The sequence below is a fragment of the Crinia signifera genome, chromosome 3, assembly GCF_055691185.1.
Source record: "Crinia signifera chromosome 3, ASM5569118v1, whole genome shotgun sequence".
Classification (NCBI taxonomy): Eukaryota; Metazoa; Chordata; class Amphibia; order Anura; family Myobatrachidae; genus Crinia; species Crinia signifera.
This window is the reverse complement of record NC_139219.1, coordinates 325,780,297-325,793,048: the sequence shown is the minus strand read 5'-3', so window position 1 is coordinate 325,793,048 and position 12,752 is coordinate 325,780,297. Positions and strand designations below refer to the sequence as shown.

At 48.5% G+C, this 12,752-nt stretch overlaps 1 protein-coding gene across 2 annotated transcripts in view; it reads left to right on the top strand.

Annotated features, from left to right (window-relative positions):
- FBXO16 (F-box protein 16) overlaps positions 1 to 12,752 on the top strand; it is a 41,599-nt gene that overhangs the window by 4,169 nt on the left and 24,678 nt on the right. For both annotated transcript variants that reach the window (XM_083178835.1, XM_083178836.1), the window contains exons 2-4: positions 768 to 884; positions 7,837 to 7,872; positions 12,480 to 12,686. In XM_083178835.1, the coding sequence (XP_083034961.1) occupies positions 789 to 884; positions 7,837 to 7,872; positions 12,480 to 12,686 (339 nt within the window). In that variant the 5' untranslated portion in view covers positions 768 to 788. The remainder of the gene's footprint in view (positions 1 to 767; positions 885 to 7,836; positions 7,873 to 12,479; positions 12,687 to 12,752) is intronic.

The following is a 12,752-nucleotide window of genomic DNA, read 5'->3' as shown; positions in this document are numbered from 1 at the left end:
GGTGCAGAGAGTGTTAGATTTGGGTGGGGGTGTGTTCAAACTGAAATCTAAATTTCTGTATAAGAATAAAGCAGCCAGTATTTAACTCCCCCAAATCTAACTCTCTTTGTACGTTACATCTACCCCACCTGCAGTGCAGCATGGTTTTGTCAATTTGTGAACAAAATGTGCCCTGCGACCAGGCCTGAATTAGGCCCTATATGCACAGTCCGTTTGGTGGAACTGTAAGTGGCTATGGCTGTAATTACGTTCTTTGCTTCGTGTGGCTGAATGAATGTCGCTGTTCCCTCCCGCAGTCACTGGATCCGTGTAGATTTAGCTGTTGCCTTTCTCAGCACTTGAGCCCCGCTCTTACACAAATAAGACATATTTCCCGCATGCTGGCTGATGTCACTGTCACCGCGCTCTGTCATCGGGGATTTGCCGTATTTGTACTGCACGCCATCCTTTCTCACTTGGTTCTTTTGAAGACATTTGCAAATGTTTAAATTTTAGGGAAACAAATGAATAATCTCCTGTGTCATAATTAGTCTAAACATGCCCCCATTGACAAATGGCCTCCACTGCCGCAGCCGCCCAGCGAGCCTGGAAGGGGAGCCGGGGGCCACAAGGTAAAATTCCATTTTTGTGTGAACAAAACCAAAGTAAACTGGGCTCTGTGTACACGTGAAGGCTGCATGCGTGAGTCGCCAGGGTAAACACGCATGAACTCACATTCACAGAGGTGAGAGAATGATGTAGTGATTGCTTGTTTTTCGCTCCCCCAGAATTTAGTAAAATTTGAAGACATGGCGTTTGCACCGCCGAAGAACGCAGATGGAGCGAAACTTCAAACAAAAATGAGCACGTGGACGCCGCTGAACCACCAGCTTATGAATGACAAGGTGACTGTATGATCTGTCTAGGAATATATTGGTGATATATCCATAGGCGAATCTAGAATTATGGTAATGGGTGGTCCCAGATCTAAACACAAAAACAGGGGGACCTTTGCGCGGCGTAGCCGCGCTGCAAAAAGGGGGTGTAGCCTCATGGGAAGGAGACGTGGCCTCATGGGAAGGAGGCGTGGTATCACAAAAAGGGGTGTGATATTACACTTTACACCATACACAGTAATGCCCATTACACATTTTAGCAAACTCCGTAATACCCATTACACATAAAGCCACACGCCGTAATGCCAATTACACATAAGGCCACACACTATAATGCCCATTACATACTATATAACAAACCATAATGCCCATTACATATTTGCCACATAAGTGCTGCTTACCTTCGTGCTCAGTGCTAGGGGGTTCTTGCTTGATGGCACCATAGTACCCATTACACATGATGCCGCACACCATAGAACCCATTACACATGATGCCGCACACCATAGTACCCATTACACATGATGCCGCACACCATAGTACCCATTAGACATGATGCCGCACACCATAGTACCCATTAGACATTATGCCACGCACCATAGTACCCATTACACATGATGCTGCACACATAATGTCCCTTACACATAATGCTGCACACATAATGCCGCTTACACATGATGCTGCACACCGTAATGCCCCTTACACATTAAGCCACACATTATGCGTAATGCCCCCACATACCGCCACTTGTAGCATCCCTTAATGCCCCCAAAAGTGCCACTTACTGTAAATTTTTATATGAGCCTTCACTGCTGCTGCAGGGCTGCAGGGAGAGATGGAGAGCGGTGCAGCTGCTTCTATGGGGAGAGGAGCAGAGCACAGCGCAGAGCACGCTACCACTCCCCTCCTGGTGTCCCCTCTAGCCGAATGGACATTGGAAATATTGTGCGCGCTGTTGTTGTGCGTGACGTCGGGGGAGCACGCCGGGCGCCGGCACCACATGATTAAAAGGGGGGGGGGGGCGGGCTGAGGTGAAAGTGGGGAGAAGAATTGGAGCGGAAGCTGCAGGGGGGGCAGTCATTGACAGCTGGGCAGAGAGCAGGGGGCTGCCCGGCTGTATTCAGAGCACTGCAGGTCACGACTGTTTAAAATAATACCCCTTTCACAACAGAAAATGCAATATGGTCCCAGGATCATACAGGTCATTCCCAGGCTGACCCCTTACACACCTGCATTTTCTGGTGTGAGGGAAAGAGACAACCACTCCCCTCTCCCTACCCCCCTTTAACCAACCAGCTATATCTTCGGAACCAACTGACCCATTTACATGAGACCAGTATCATATTGAAGAACTTTTGAGTTGGCTTCGAATGATTTTGGTCCCGTGAAACTGAGCTGTTTGGTTCCAGAGAAATCTGCCCTCAAAGAACATAAACAGTCATGAAATTACATTTAAGAAATGAAAAAAAAAAAAAAAAACGGTTTAACCTCAATATCCCTGGAAACAATTAACCCATATGGATCCAGCCTCGTATCAGATTGAAGGCCCAGCGATTTATGTTAGACTGAGATCAACCTCGAGCTTCAGTGATGCCGAAGGGGGAACTGGCAGCCATTGAACTGGGTGGGGTCGGAATTAGCGGGTCCCCTGTTATCCTATAGGGAAAACGTTCCAGCTTTGCCTGTCCGTATCTCCTGTTCCCAGGGGGCTAGAGACACGGGGCTGGGCTTGTTGGAAAGCCCTATTCCTCAGCTACAAAATGGGCTAATGGGTGGTCCTGTGCACCCCCGGACCACCCCCTAGATTCGCCTATGGATATATCTCACACCTGAGATCGCGTGATTATCTTGACTTGCACAATATGTAATTATCATGCAATGAATCATCCTGTCTTTTCCTATACGCTCAGCTGCACAGTATAGCTCCTAACATATTTGGATTCAATTTCATTTGGAAGATGAGGCTGCTAGGCCCCATTGCAAAACATAGGTAGGGGCCCCACGTTGCACTGAAAGCCACGGATCCCACTCACCAAGGAGCCAAGGAAGACTGTAATTGTGACTGTAAACATAGAAACATAGAATTTGACGGCAGATAAGAACCACTTGGCCCATCTAGTCTGCCCCTTTTTTTAAACATGTTACCTCAAACCATATTTGATCCTTATTTTTTTGTAAGGATATCAATATGCTTATCCCAAGCATGTTTAAATTGTACTACTGTATTTGCGTCTACCACCTCTGTTGGGAGGCTATTCCACTTATCTACTACTCTTTCTGTGAAGTAATTCTTCCTCACATTTCCCCTGAATCTTCCTCCCTCTAGTGTCAGTGTATGTCCTCGTGTTCTGCTGCTCCTCTTCCTGTGAAGAATGTCTCCCACCTGTACCTTCCTCCCTCTAGTGTCAGTGCATGTCCTCGTGTTCTGCTGCTCCTCTTCCTGTGAAGAATGTCTCCCACCTGTACCTTCCTCCCCCTAGTGTCAGTGCATGTCCTCGTGTTCTGCTGCTCCTCTTCCTGTGTCTAATGTCTCCCACCTGTACCTTCCTCCCTCCAGTGTCAGTGCATGTCCTCGTGTTCTTCTGCTCCTCTTCCTGTGACTAATATCTCCCACCTGTACCTTCCTCCCCCCAGTGTCAGTGCATGTCCTCGTGTTCTGCTGCTCCTCTTCCTCTGAAGAATGTCTCCCACCTGTACCTTCCTCCCTCTAGTGTCAGTGCATGTCCTCGTGTTCTGTTGCTCCTCTTCCTGTGAAGAATGTCTCCCACCTGTACCTTCCTCCCTCTAGTTTCAGTGCATGTCCTCGTGTTCTGCTGCTCCTCTTCCTGTGACTAATGTCTCCCACCTGTACCTTCCTCCCTCTAGTGTCAGTGCATGTCCTCGTGTTCTGCTGCTCCTCTTCCTGTGAAGAATGTCTCCCACCTGTACCTTCCTCCCTCTAGTGTCAGTGCATGTCCTCGTGTTCTGCTGCTCCTCTTCCTGTGAAGAATGTCTCCCACCTGTACCTTCCTCCCCCCCTAGTGTCAGTGCATGTCCTCGTGTTCTGCTGATCCTCTTCCTGTGAAGAATGTCTCCCACCTGTACCTTCCTCCCTCTAGTGTCAGTGCATGTCCTCGTGTTCTGCTGCTCCTCTTCCTGTGAAGAATGTCTCCCACCTGTACCTTCCTCCCTCTAGTGTCAGTGCATGTCCTCGTGTTCTGCTGCTCCTCTTCCTGTGAAGAATGTCTCCCACCTGTACCTTGTTAAAACCCTTGATATATTTGAAAGTTTCTATCATGTCCCCCCTTTCCCTTCTCTGCTCTAAAGTATACATATTAAGATCTTTTAGTCTTTCCTGGTACGTTTTGTGATGTAGGCCATGCACCATTTTAGTTGCTCTTCTTTGTACAGTCTCTAATGTATTTATATCCTTCTGGAGATATGGCCTCCAGAACTGAACACAATACTCTAGGTGAGGTCGTACCAATGACCTATACAGTGGCATTATTACTTCTTTCTTTCTACTGCTGATACCTCTCCCTATGCAACCAAGCATCTGACTTGCCTTCTTCATTGCTTTGTTACATTGCCTACCTGCTTTTAAGTCCCCTGAAATAGTGACACCTAGATCCCTCTCTTCCTCAGTAGTTTCCATTATAGTGCCATTTATACTATATTGAGTCTTTGGATTTCTGAGACCCAAGTGCATGATTTTGCATTTTTTGGCATTAAACTGTAGTTGCCATTCTCTTGACCATTTCTCTAATCTGCCTAGATCCTCAATCATTTGTTTTACCCCTCCTGGTGTGTCTACCCTGTTGCATACCTTTGTGTCATCTGCAAAAAGGCACATTTTACCCTCAATTCCATTTGCAATATCACCAATAAAGATATTAAAAAGCACCGGTCCAAGTACAGATCCCTGGGGTACTACACTTGTAACCTTTCCCTCCTTTGACTGTACTCCGTTTACTACAACTCTCTGTTTTCTGTCCTGCAACCACACTCTTATCCATTCAACTATCTTAGAATCCAATCCCAAGCTTTCAAGTTTATTTAACAGTCTGCGATGTGGGACAGTGTCAAAAGCTTTACTAAAGTCTAGATAAGCTACATCTACAGCCCCACCTTGATCTATTACTTTAGTCACCCAGTCAAAAAAGTCAATAAGATTTGTTTGACATGATCTTCCCCCAGTAAACCCATGCGGTTTTGGATCCTGTAAATTGCTGGTTTTGAGATATTCTACAACTCTTTGTTTTAAGAGTGTTTCCATCAATTTCCCTACTACTGATGTAAGGCTCACTGGTCGATAGTTGCTTACCTCTTCCTTGCTTCCACTTTTGTGCAGTGGGACTACATTCGCTGTTTTCCAGTCCTCTGGGATTACTCCAGTAGCTAGTGACTGGTTGAATAATTCTGTTATTGGTTTTGCCAGCTCCCCTTTAAGCTCTTTTAGTATCCTTGGATGTATCCCATCTGGCCCCATTGATTTATCCACTTTCAGTTTTGAGAGTTCTGTGAGGACTTTCTCCTCTGTAAATGTACTTGTCTCTCCCTCAGTTTTCTGACTATACTTGCAACTTAACTGTGGCCCCTTCCCCTCTCTTTCAGCAGTGAATACTGAGCAGAAATAATTATTAATATTATCTGCTATTACATTGTCCCCCTCAAGAAAACTTCCACTCTCTGTCTTCAGTCTAATTATTCCACTTTTTGTTTTTCTCCTTTCACTTATATACCTAAAAAAAGTTTTCCCCCCTTTACCCACTGACTGGGCCATTTTCTCTTCAGCCTGTGCTTTTGCACATCTGATTACCTTCTTAGCCTCCTTCTGTCTAACAAGATACACCTCTTTGTCCTCATTCTTCTGCGTCTGCTTAAATTTCTTAAAGGCCAACTTTTTTGCTTTCACAATACTTGCTACTTCTTTTGCAAACCACAATGGCTTTCTTTTTCTTGTGTTTTTCCTAACTCTTTTGACACAAAGTTCTTTTGCTTTTAGAATTGCACTTTTTAATTTTTCCCACTTATCCTGCACTCCTTCCAAGTTCTTCCACTCTGCCAAAGAATCCCTTACAGAGTTTCCCATCTTGTTGACTGTATCTGCGTAAGAATGTTCTTCTACAGTTGGTGACATAATTTGGTATGCACATACAGCTGCAATTACACAGAAAATATAGGCACGCTGCATATCATTGTGTGCAACTGTATCTGAATCCCAAGTAAATGTTACACTGTTTGGCTGGGAAACACTGTAGCAGAACATTTTTTTTTATGTGGTCGCAGTTATATACAGAATATAGGCATGCTGTATATCAGTTTAATCAACAGAAGCTGCTAGTGTGTCTGATTAGCTCATAATATGCATTTAACAGGTAACAAAACGTAAACATTTGACAGCGCAAAGTATATTTTTCATTTTTAACGTTTTTACATTGTTTATTTGTTACAAATGTTCTGTAATCTTGTACTTAATTCATTTAAACATTGCCGATTCTAACTCACCCAAACATACCAGCTCTAATTATGTCTGACTTTTTATATCGATATTGTGCGTACACAACTAGGTCGACAAGCATTGGGTCGACACCTCTAGGTCGACATGGGTCGACACCTCTAGGTCGACATGGGTCAAGGTTGACATGGGTCAAGGACGACATGGGTCTAGGTCGACACAAGCATTATGTCGACACGGGCAACGTCGACATGGTGTTTTTCACCGTTTTCTTTACCCCGAATGTCGACACAGTTTCCCTCGCAATGCTTCGGGCACACTATTTTATTCTCCCACCACGCCCTAGTGGATGGTAGGGCATGAAATACCGCCTGTCGGCACATGTCAGCTCAAAAAACAGTGAAAAACCCCATGTCGACCTAATGCATGTGTCGACCTAATGTCTTGTCGACCTAAACCCATGTCGACCTTGTTGCCTGTCTACCTAGTGGTGTCGACCCAATGCTTGTTGCCCTAGTTGCTGTAGACCTAATGACCGTATCCCAAACGATATATATCGGCCTCCGATATCGTTCAGTGATGTCACGAGACCGGCTAAACATGCAGGTCGTTTAGCTTTATAGCCAAATTGACCTGGATGTTCAGCAGACGTCAGTCATATTGAGTGTACTGAAGCCCCTTTCCGTTTGGCCGGGCGGTGGGTGGCGTTAAGCCACTCGCTAAGCAACGAACGACCACTGCTAGCGAGCGGTCCTGAATCAGGACAATATCCTTTCATGTGTGGGGGGCTTTATACTATATATACGTCACATTCCAGTTGGACACTTTCTGCTCTAAAAACCCGTCAGAAGTCGTATCCGATTTACATTCATAGCGTTAAAGACGCAGAGATCCGGGGAGCAGTCAGACTCTATAACGGCCCACTTCAAGCCCCTTTAATCGTCTGTCATTATATCCCGGCCCATCTCTGCTACAGGCAGCAGCGCCATTCCAGGCAATGCACCAAGGGCCTTATTCTAGTTCACTCTTTGAGGCAAATTCCTTCTTAGCTGGAAAAAAACCATGTGCACTGCAGGTGGGGCAGATGTAACATGTGCAGAGAGATTTAGCTTTGGGTGAGTTATTTTGTTTCTGTGCAAGGAAAATACGGACTGCTTTATTTTTACACTGCAACATAGATCTCACTTTGAAGAAAAACCCCACCCAAATCTAATTCTCTCTGCACATGTTACATCTGCCCCACCTGCAGTGCACATGGTTTTGTCCAGCTAAGAAGGAGTTGCCTCTAAGAGTGAACTAGAATAAGGCCCCATGTCACTACACATAGCGCCAATGCAGTGGTTGTTGTAGTTGGGACGCTGTTGAATGATAAATGTTAGATTGTGGCGCAGATGTTTTATAGTTGGGGATATATATTACAAGGGAGCCAGGTACAGTACGTGTGACGACCGATGGTGTTTGCAGCCGCCGGCAGATACTCTGTCTGAAAGATCAACCATATACATTTCTCCTTTCCCTTTGCTTAGGTGTTTGAAGAACGAAAAGATCTGCTCGGAAAGTGGGTAAGTTCTGATTCTCCCATTATCACTGTGCAAATTATTTATTTATTAACAGTTTCTTATATAGCGCACACAGATTCCGCAGCGCTGTACAGAGAATAGTTGAACAATCACATCAGTCCCTGCCGCAGTGGAGCTTACAATCTATATTCTCTACCACATGTACACACACACAGACATTCTAGGGTTAATTTTTTGGGACCCAATTAACCTACCAGTATATTTTTGGATTGTGGGAGGAAACCGGAGTACCCTGAGGAAACCCACACAAGCACGGGGAGAATATATAAACTCTGCACAGTTAGGGCCATGGTGGGAATGGAACCCATGACCTCAGCGATGTGAGGCAGTAATGCTATAACCATTACACCATCCGTATGGTATAATGCTATTATTTATTGAATATTTTCATTGAAAACTCACATTTGTACATGTGGTAGGGAATATAGATTGTATGGGGCAGGGACTGATGTGAATGGTCAAATATTCTCTGTAGAGCGCTGCGGAATATGTGCACGCTATATAAATAACTGGCAATAAATAAATAATATAAGTGCTAGCTGGTTTTAAATGCAAATAATCAAGTGGAATTTAGAAATGACACCCTTACAATGCCTCACCTGACAATGCCTCACCTGACAATGCCTCACCTGACAATGCCTCATCTGGCTAATGATTGGCCTCATTCTGTAAAGATTGCATCCACCATGGTAAACTGAGAAAGTTCCCGGATTTCTCTCCACCTGCTTGTTCAAGAAGACGAGCAAACATTTGTCCGTGAGCCCCATGAAGAGGTGAATGCAGAAGGTGCCAGGTGCCTCCGCAGGGTGCAGTGTGTGCTGAGTACATTAGCTCTCCGTGATCACTGTGTCCCTCTCTTACCCTGAGACTTGGTGTGTGCTCATTAATGCCAGGCCTGCCTTCCTCTCTCTGCATGTGCCAGGTGTGAGTGTAACCACGCAGACTAGGGAGCTATGAGGATGACAGGGGTAACACAGAGAGTGCCCAGGGCCACCATCAGGGGAGGAATGCCAGGACTGGAGTCCCGAGCCCGGACAGGGAGAAGGCATGCTTCTGGTGCAACTAGTGCCGGTGCATTGTACCAGTGCCTGATGCAGTGCTTCTGCCCATCACTCTCTGCCCATCATCCTCTGCCTCTCTCTGTCACCCTCTGCCTCTGCACATCACCCTCTGCCTCTTTGTTACCCTCTGCCCATCACCCTCCACCTCAGCCTATCACCCTCTGCCTCTCTGTTACTCTGTTACCCTCTGCCTCTCTCTGTTACCCTCTGCCTCTGCACATCACCCTCTGCCTCTTGCTATCACCTTCTGCCCATCTCCCTCTGTCTGTCACCCTCTGCCTCTCTGTCATGCTCTTCCTCTGCCCATCACCCTCTGCCTGTCACCCTCTGCCTATCAACCTCTGCCTCTACCCATCACCCTCTGCCTCTCTGTCATGCTCTGCCTCTGTCTGTCACCCTCTGTCTCTTCCTATCACCCTCTGCCTATCACCCTCTGCCTCTCTGTCACGCTCTGGCTCTGCCTATCACCCTCTGCCTCTCTGTCACGCTCTGGCTCTGCCTATCACCCTCTGCCTCTCTGTTACGCTCTGGCTCTGCCTATCACCCTCTGCCTCTCTGTCACGCTCTGGCTCTGCCTATCACCCTCTGCCTCTCTGTTACGCTCTGGCTCTGCCTATCACCCTCTGCCTCTCTGTCACGCTCTGGCTCTGCCTATCACCCTCTGCCTCTCTGTTACGCTCTGGCTCTGCCTATCACCCTCTGCCTCTCTGTCACGCTCTGGCTCTGCCTATCACCCTCTGCCTCTCAGTCACACTCTGGCTCTGCCTATCACCCTCTGCCTCTCTGTCACGCTCCGGCTCTGCCTATCACCCTCTGCCTCTCTGTCACGCTCCGGCTCTGCCTATCACCCTCTGCCTCTCAGTCACGCTCTGGCTCTGCCTATCACCCTCTGCCTCTCTGTCACGCTCTGGCTCTGCCTATCACCCTCTGCCTCTCTGTCATGCTCTGCCTCTGTCTGTCACCCTCTGTCTCTTCCTATCACCCTCTGCCCATCACCCTCTGCCTCTGTCTGTCACCCTCTGCCCATCACCCTCTGCCTCTCTGTCACGCTCTGGCTCTGCCTATCACCCTCTGCCTCTGTCTGTCACCCTCTGCCTCTCTCCATCACCCTCTGCTTCTGTCTATCACCCTCTGCCTCTCTGTTACGCTCTGACTCTGCCTATCACCCTCTGCCTCTCTGTCATGCTCTGGCTCTGCCCAGCACCCTCTGCCTCTCTCCATCACCCTCTGCCTATTTCTGTCACCCTCTACCTCTTCCTATCACCCTCTGCCTCTCTGTCATGCTCTGCCTCTGACCATCACCCTCTGCCTCTGTCTGTCACCCTCTACCCATCACCCTCTGCCTCTCTGTCATGCTCTGCCTCTGCCCATCACCCTCTGCCTCTGTCTGTCACCCTCTACCCATCACCCTCTGCCTCTCTGTCATGCTCTGCCTCTGTCTGTCACCCTCTGTCTCTTCCTATCACCCTCTGCCTCTCTGTCACGCTCTGGCTCTGCCTATCACCCTCTGCCTCTGTCTGTCACCCTCTGTCTCTCTCCATCACCCTCTGCTTCTGTCTGTCACCCTCTGCCTATCACCCTCTGCCTCTCTGTCATGCTCTGGCTCTGCCCAGCACCCTCTGCCTCTCTCCATCACCCTCTGCCTATTTCTGTCACCCTCTACCTCTTCCTATCACCCTCTGCCTCTCTGTCATGCTCTGCCTCTGACCATCACCCTCTGCCTCTGTCTGTCACCCTCTACCCATCACCCTCTGCCTCTCTGTCATGCTCTGCCTCTGCCCATCACCCTCTGCCTGTCACCCTCTGCCTGTCACCCTCTGCCTGTCACCCTCTGCCTCTACCCATCACCCTCTGCCTCTCTGTCATGCTCTGCCTCTGCCCATCACCCTCTGCCTGTCACCCTCTGCCTGTCACCCTCTGCCTGTCACCCTCTGCCTCTACCCATCACCCTCTGCCTCTCTGTCATGCTCTGCCTCTGTCTGTCACCCTCTGTCTCTTCCTATCACCCTCTGCCCATCACCCTCTGCCTCTCTGTCACGCTCTGGCTCTGCCTATCACCCTCTGCCTCTGTCTGTCACCCTCTGCCTCTCTCCATCACCCTCTGCTTCTGTCTGTCACCCTCTGCCTATCACCCTCTGCCTCTCTGTTACGCTCTGGCTCTGCCTATCACCCTCTGCCTCTCTGTTACGCTCTGGCTCTGCCTATCACCCTCTGCCTCTCTGTCACGCTCCGGCTCTGCCTATCACCCTCTGCCTCTCTGTCACGCTCTGGCTCTGCCTATCACCCTCTGCCTCTCTGTCACGCTCTGGCTCTGCCTATCACCCTCTGCCTGTCTGTTACGCTCTGGCTCTCTGTCACGCTCTGGCTCTCTGTTACGCTCTGGCTCTGCCTATCACCCTCTGCCTCTCTGTTACGCTCTGGCTCTGCCTATCACCCTCTGCCTCTCTGTTACGCTCTGGCTCTGCCTATCACCCTCTGCCTCTCTGTTACGCTCTGGCTCTGCCTATCACCCTCTGCCTCTCTGTTACGCTCTGGCTCTGCCTATCACCCTCTGCCTCTCTGTTACGCTCTGGCTCTGCCTATCACCCTCTGCCTCTCTGTTACGCTCTGGCTCTGCCTATCACCCTCTGCCTCTCTGTTACGCTCTGGCTCTGCCTATCACCCTCTGCCTCTGCCCATCACCCTCTGCCTCTCTGTCACCCTCTGCGTGTCAGCTATATGCATGGGTGGCTTTTTTGGGGGAGGAGAGGTGGGCCCTGCCTATTTTGCCTGTCCTGGGCCCCCCAGCACTTTATGGCACTCCTGCCTGTGCCCGGGAATAGACAGGTGAGGGATTGTTATATCACTAAAAGTATCAGCTGGTCTATTGGACAATATGTCACATGTAGACCCAAAACTGATGCTGCTTTCCCACTGCCTACCCGGGTAAAGACCCGTTTTTTTTAAACGTGTCTTTACCCGGGTAATAGCCACAAAGACCCTTTCCCACTGCAGCTTTTAAACGTTAAAATAACGTTTAAAAGGAGTTTTTGTCCTATTTACACTTACCCGTGTAAACCACAAAGCAACACGTTTAAACTCTCTAGTAAACCTTGCCTGTCATTAAAAACATCACATGCACCAATCATGTTCTAAACCTTTATTATTATTTCTAAATACCGTTTAAAACCCTTTCCCATTGCCAAAAAAACGGCTCTTACACGGTAAAAACACTGCTTTTTACCCGGTTAACAAATACCGGTATTTGTTACCCGTGTAAAGCAACCTGGAGCTTTCCCACTGCAGCTCTAGCCGTTTAAAAAGGCTAAAAAAACGGCATTTTACTGTGTAAAGCCTGCAGTGGGAAAGGGGCATGAATGTGCCCCGATCCGCCCCCGAACCTGGGAGCACTAAGTGCGCTCTTACAGAACGAGATCTGCTCACGTGCAGCGCAGCATCTGAGGATGCGCAGAGGTCTCACCATCGGAGATGTACAGAAACCATCGGGCATTTGCAGGAATAATCAGGATGTGATGTTTGTGGTTTCAGTTTGACAAGTGGTCGGATTCCCAGAGGCGCCGCGTCCTGTGCGACCTGTTTGAGCGATGCAGCGTGTCCCAGCTCCGCTTCTGTAACAGTCACCTGCAAGGGAAAGTTCTCCAGGAATCCCTGGACTTCACCACGGTGCTGCCCAGGGTGCTGAGCCTGTACATTCTGTCCTTCCTGGACCCCCGCAGCCTCTGCCGCTGCGCACAGGTGGGTGCACCCCTGTCCTCTATCTCTGCATGTATGTACAATATGCGTGTCATGTATATGATGATT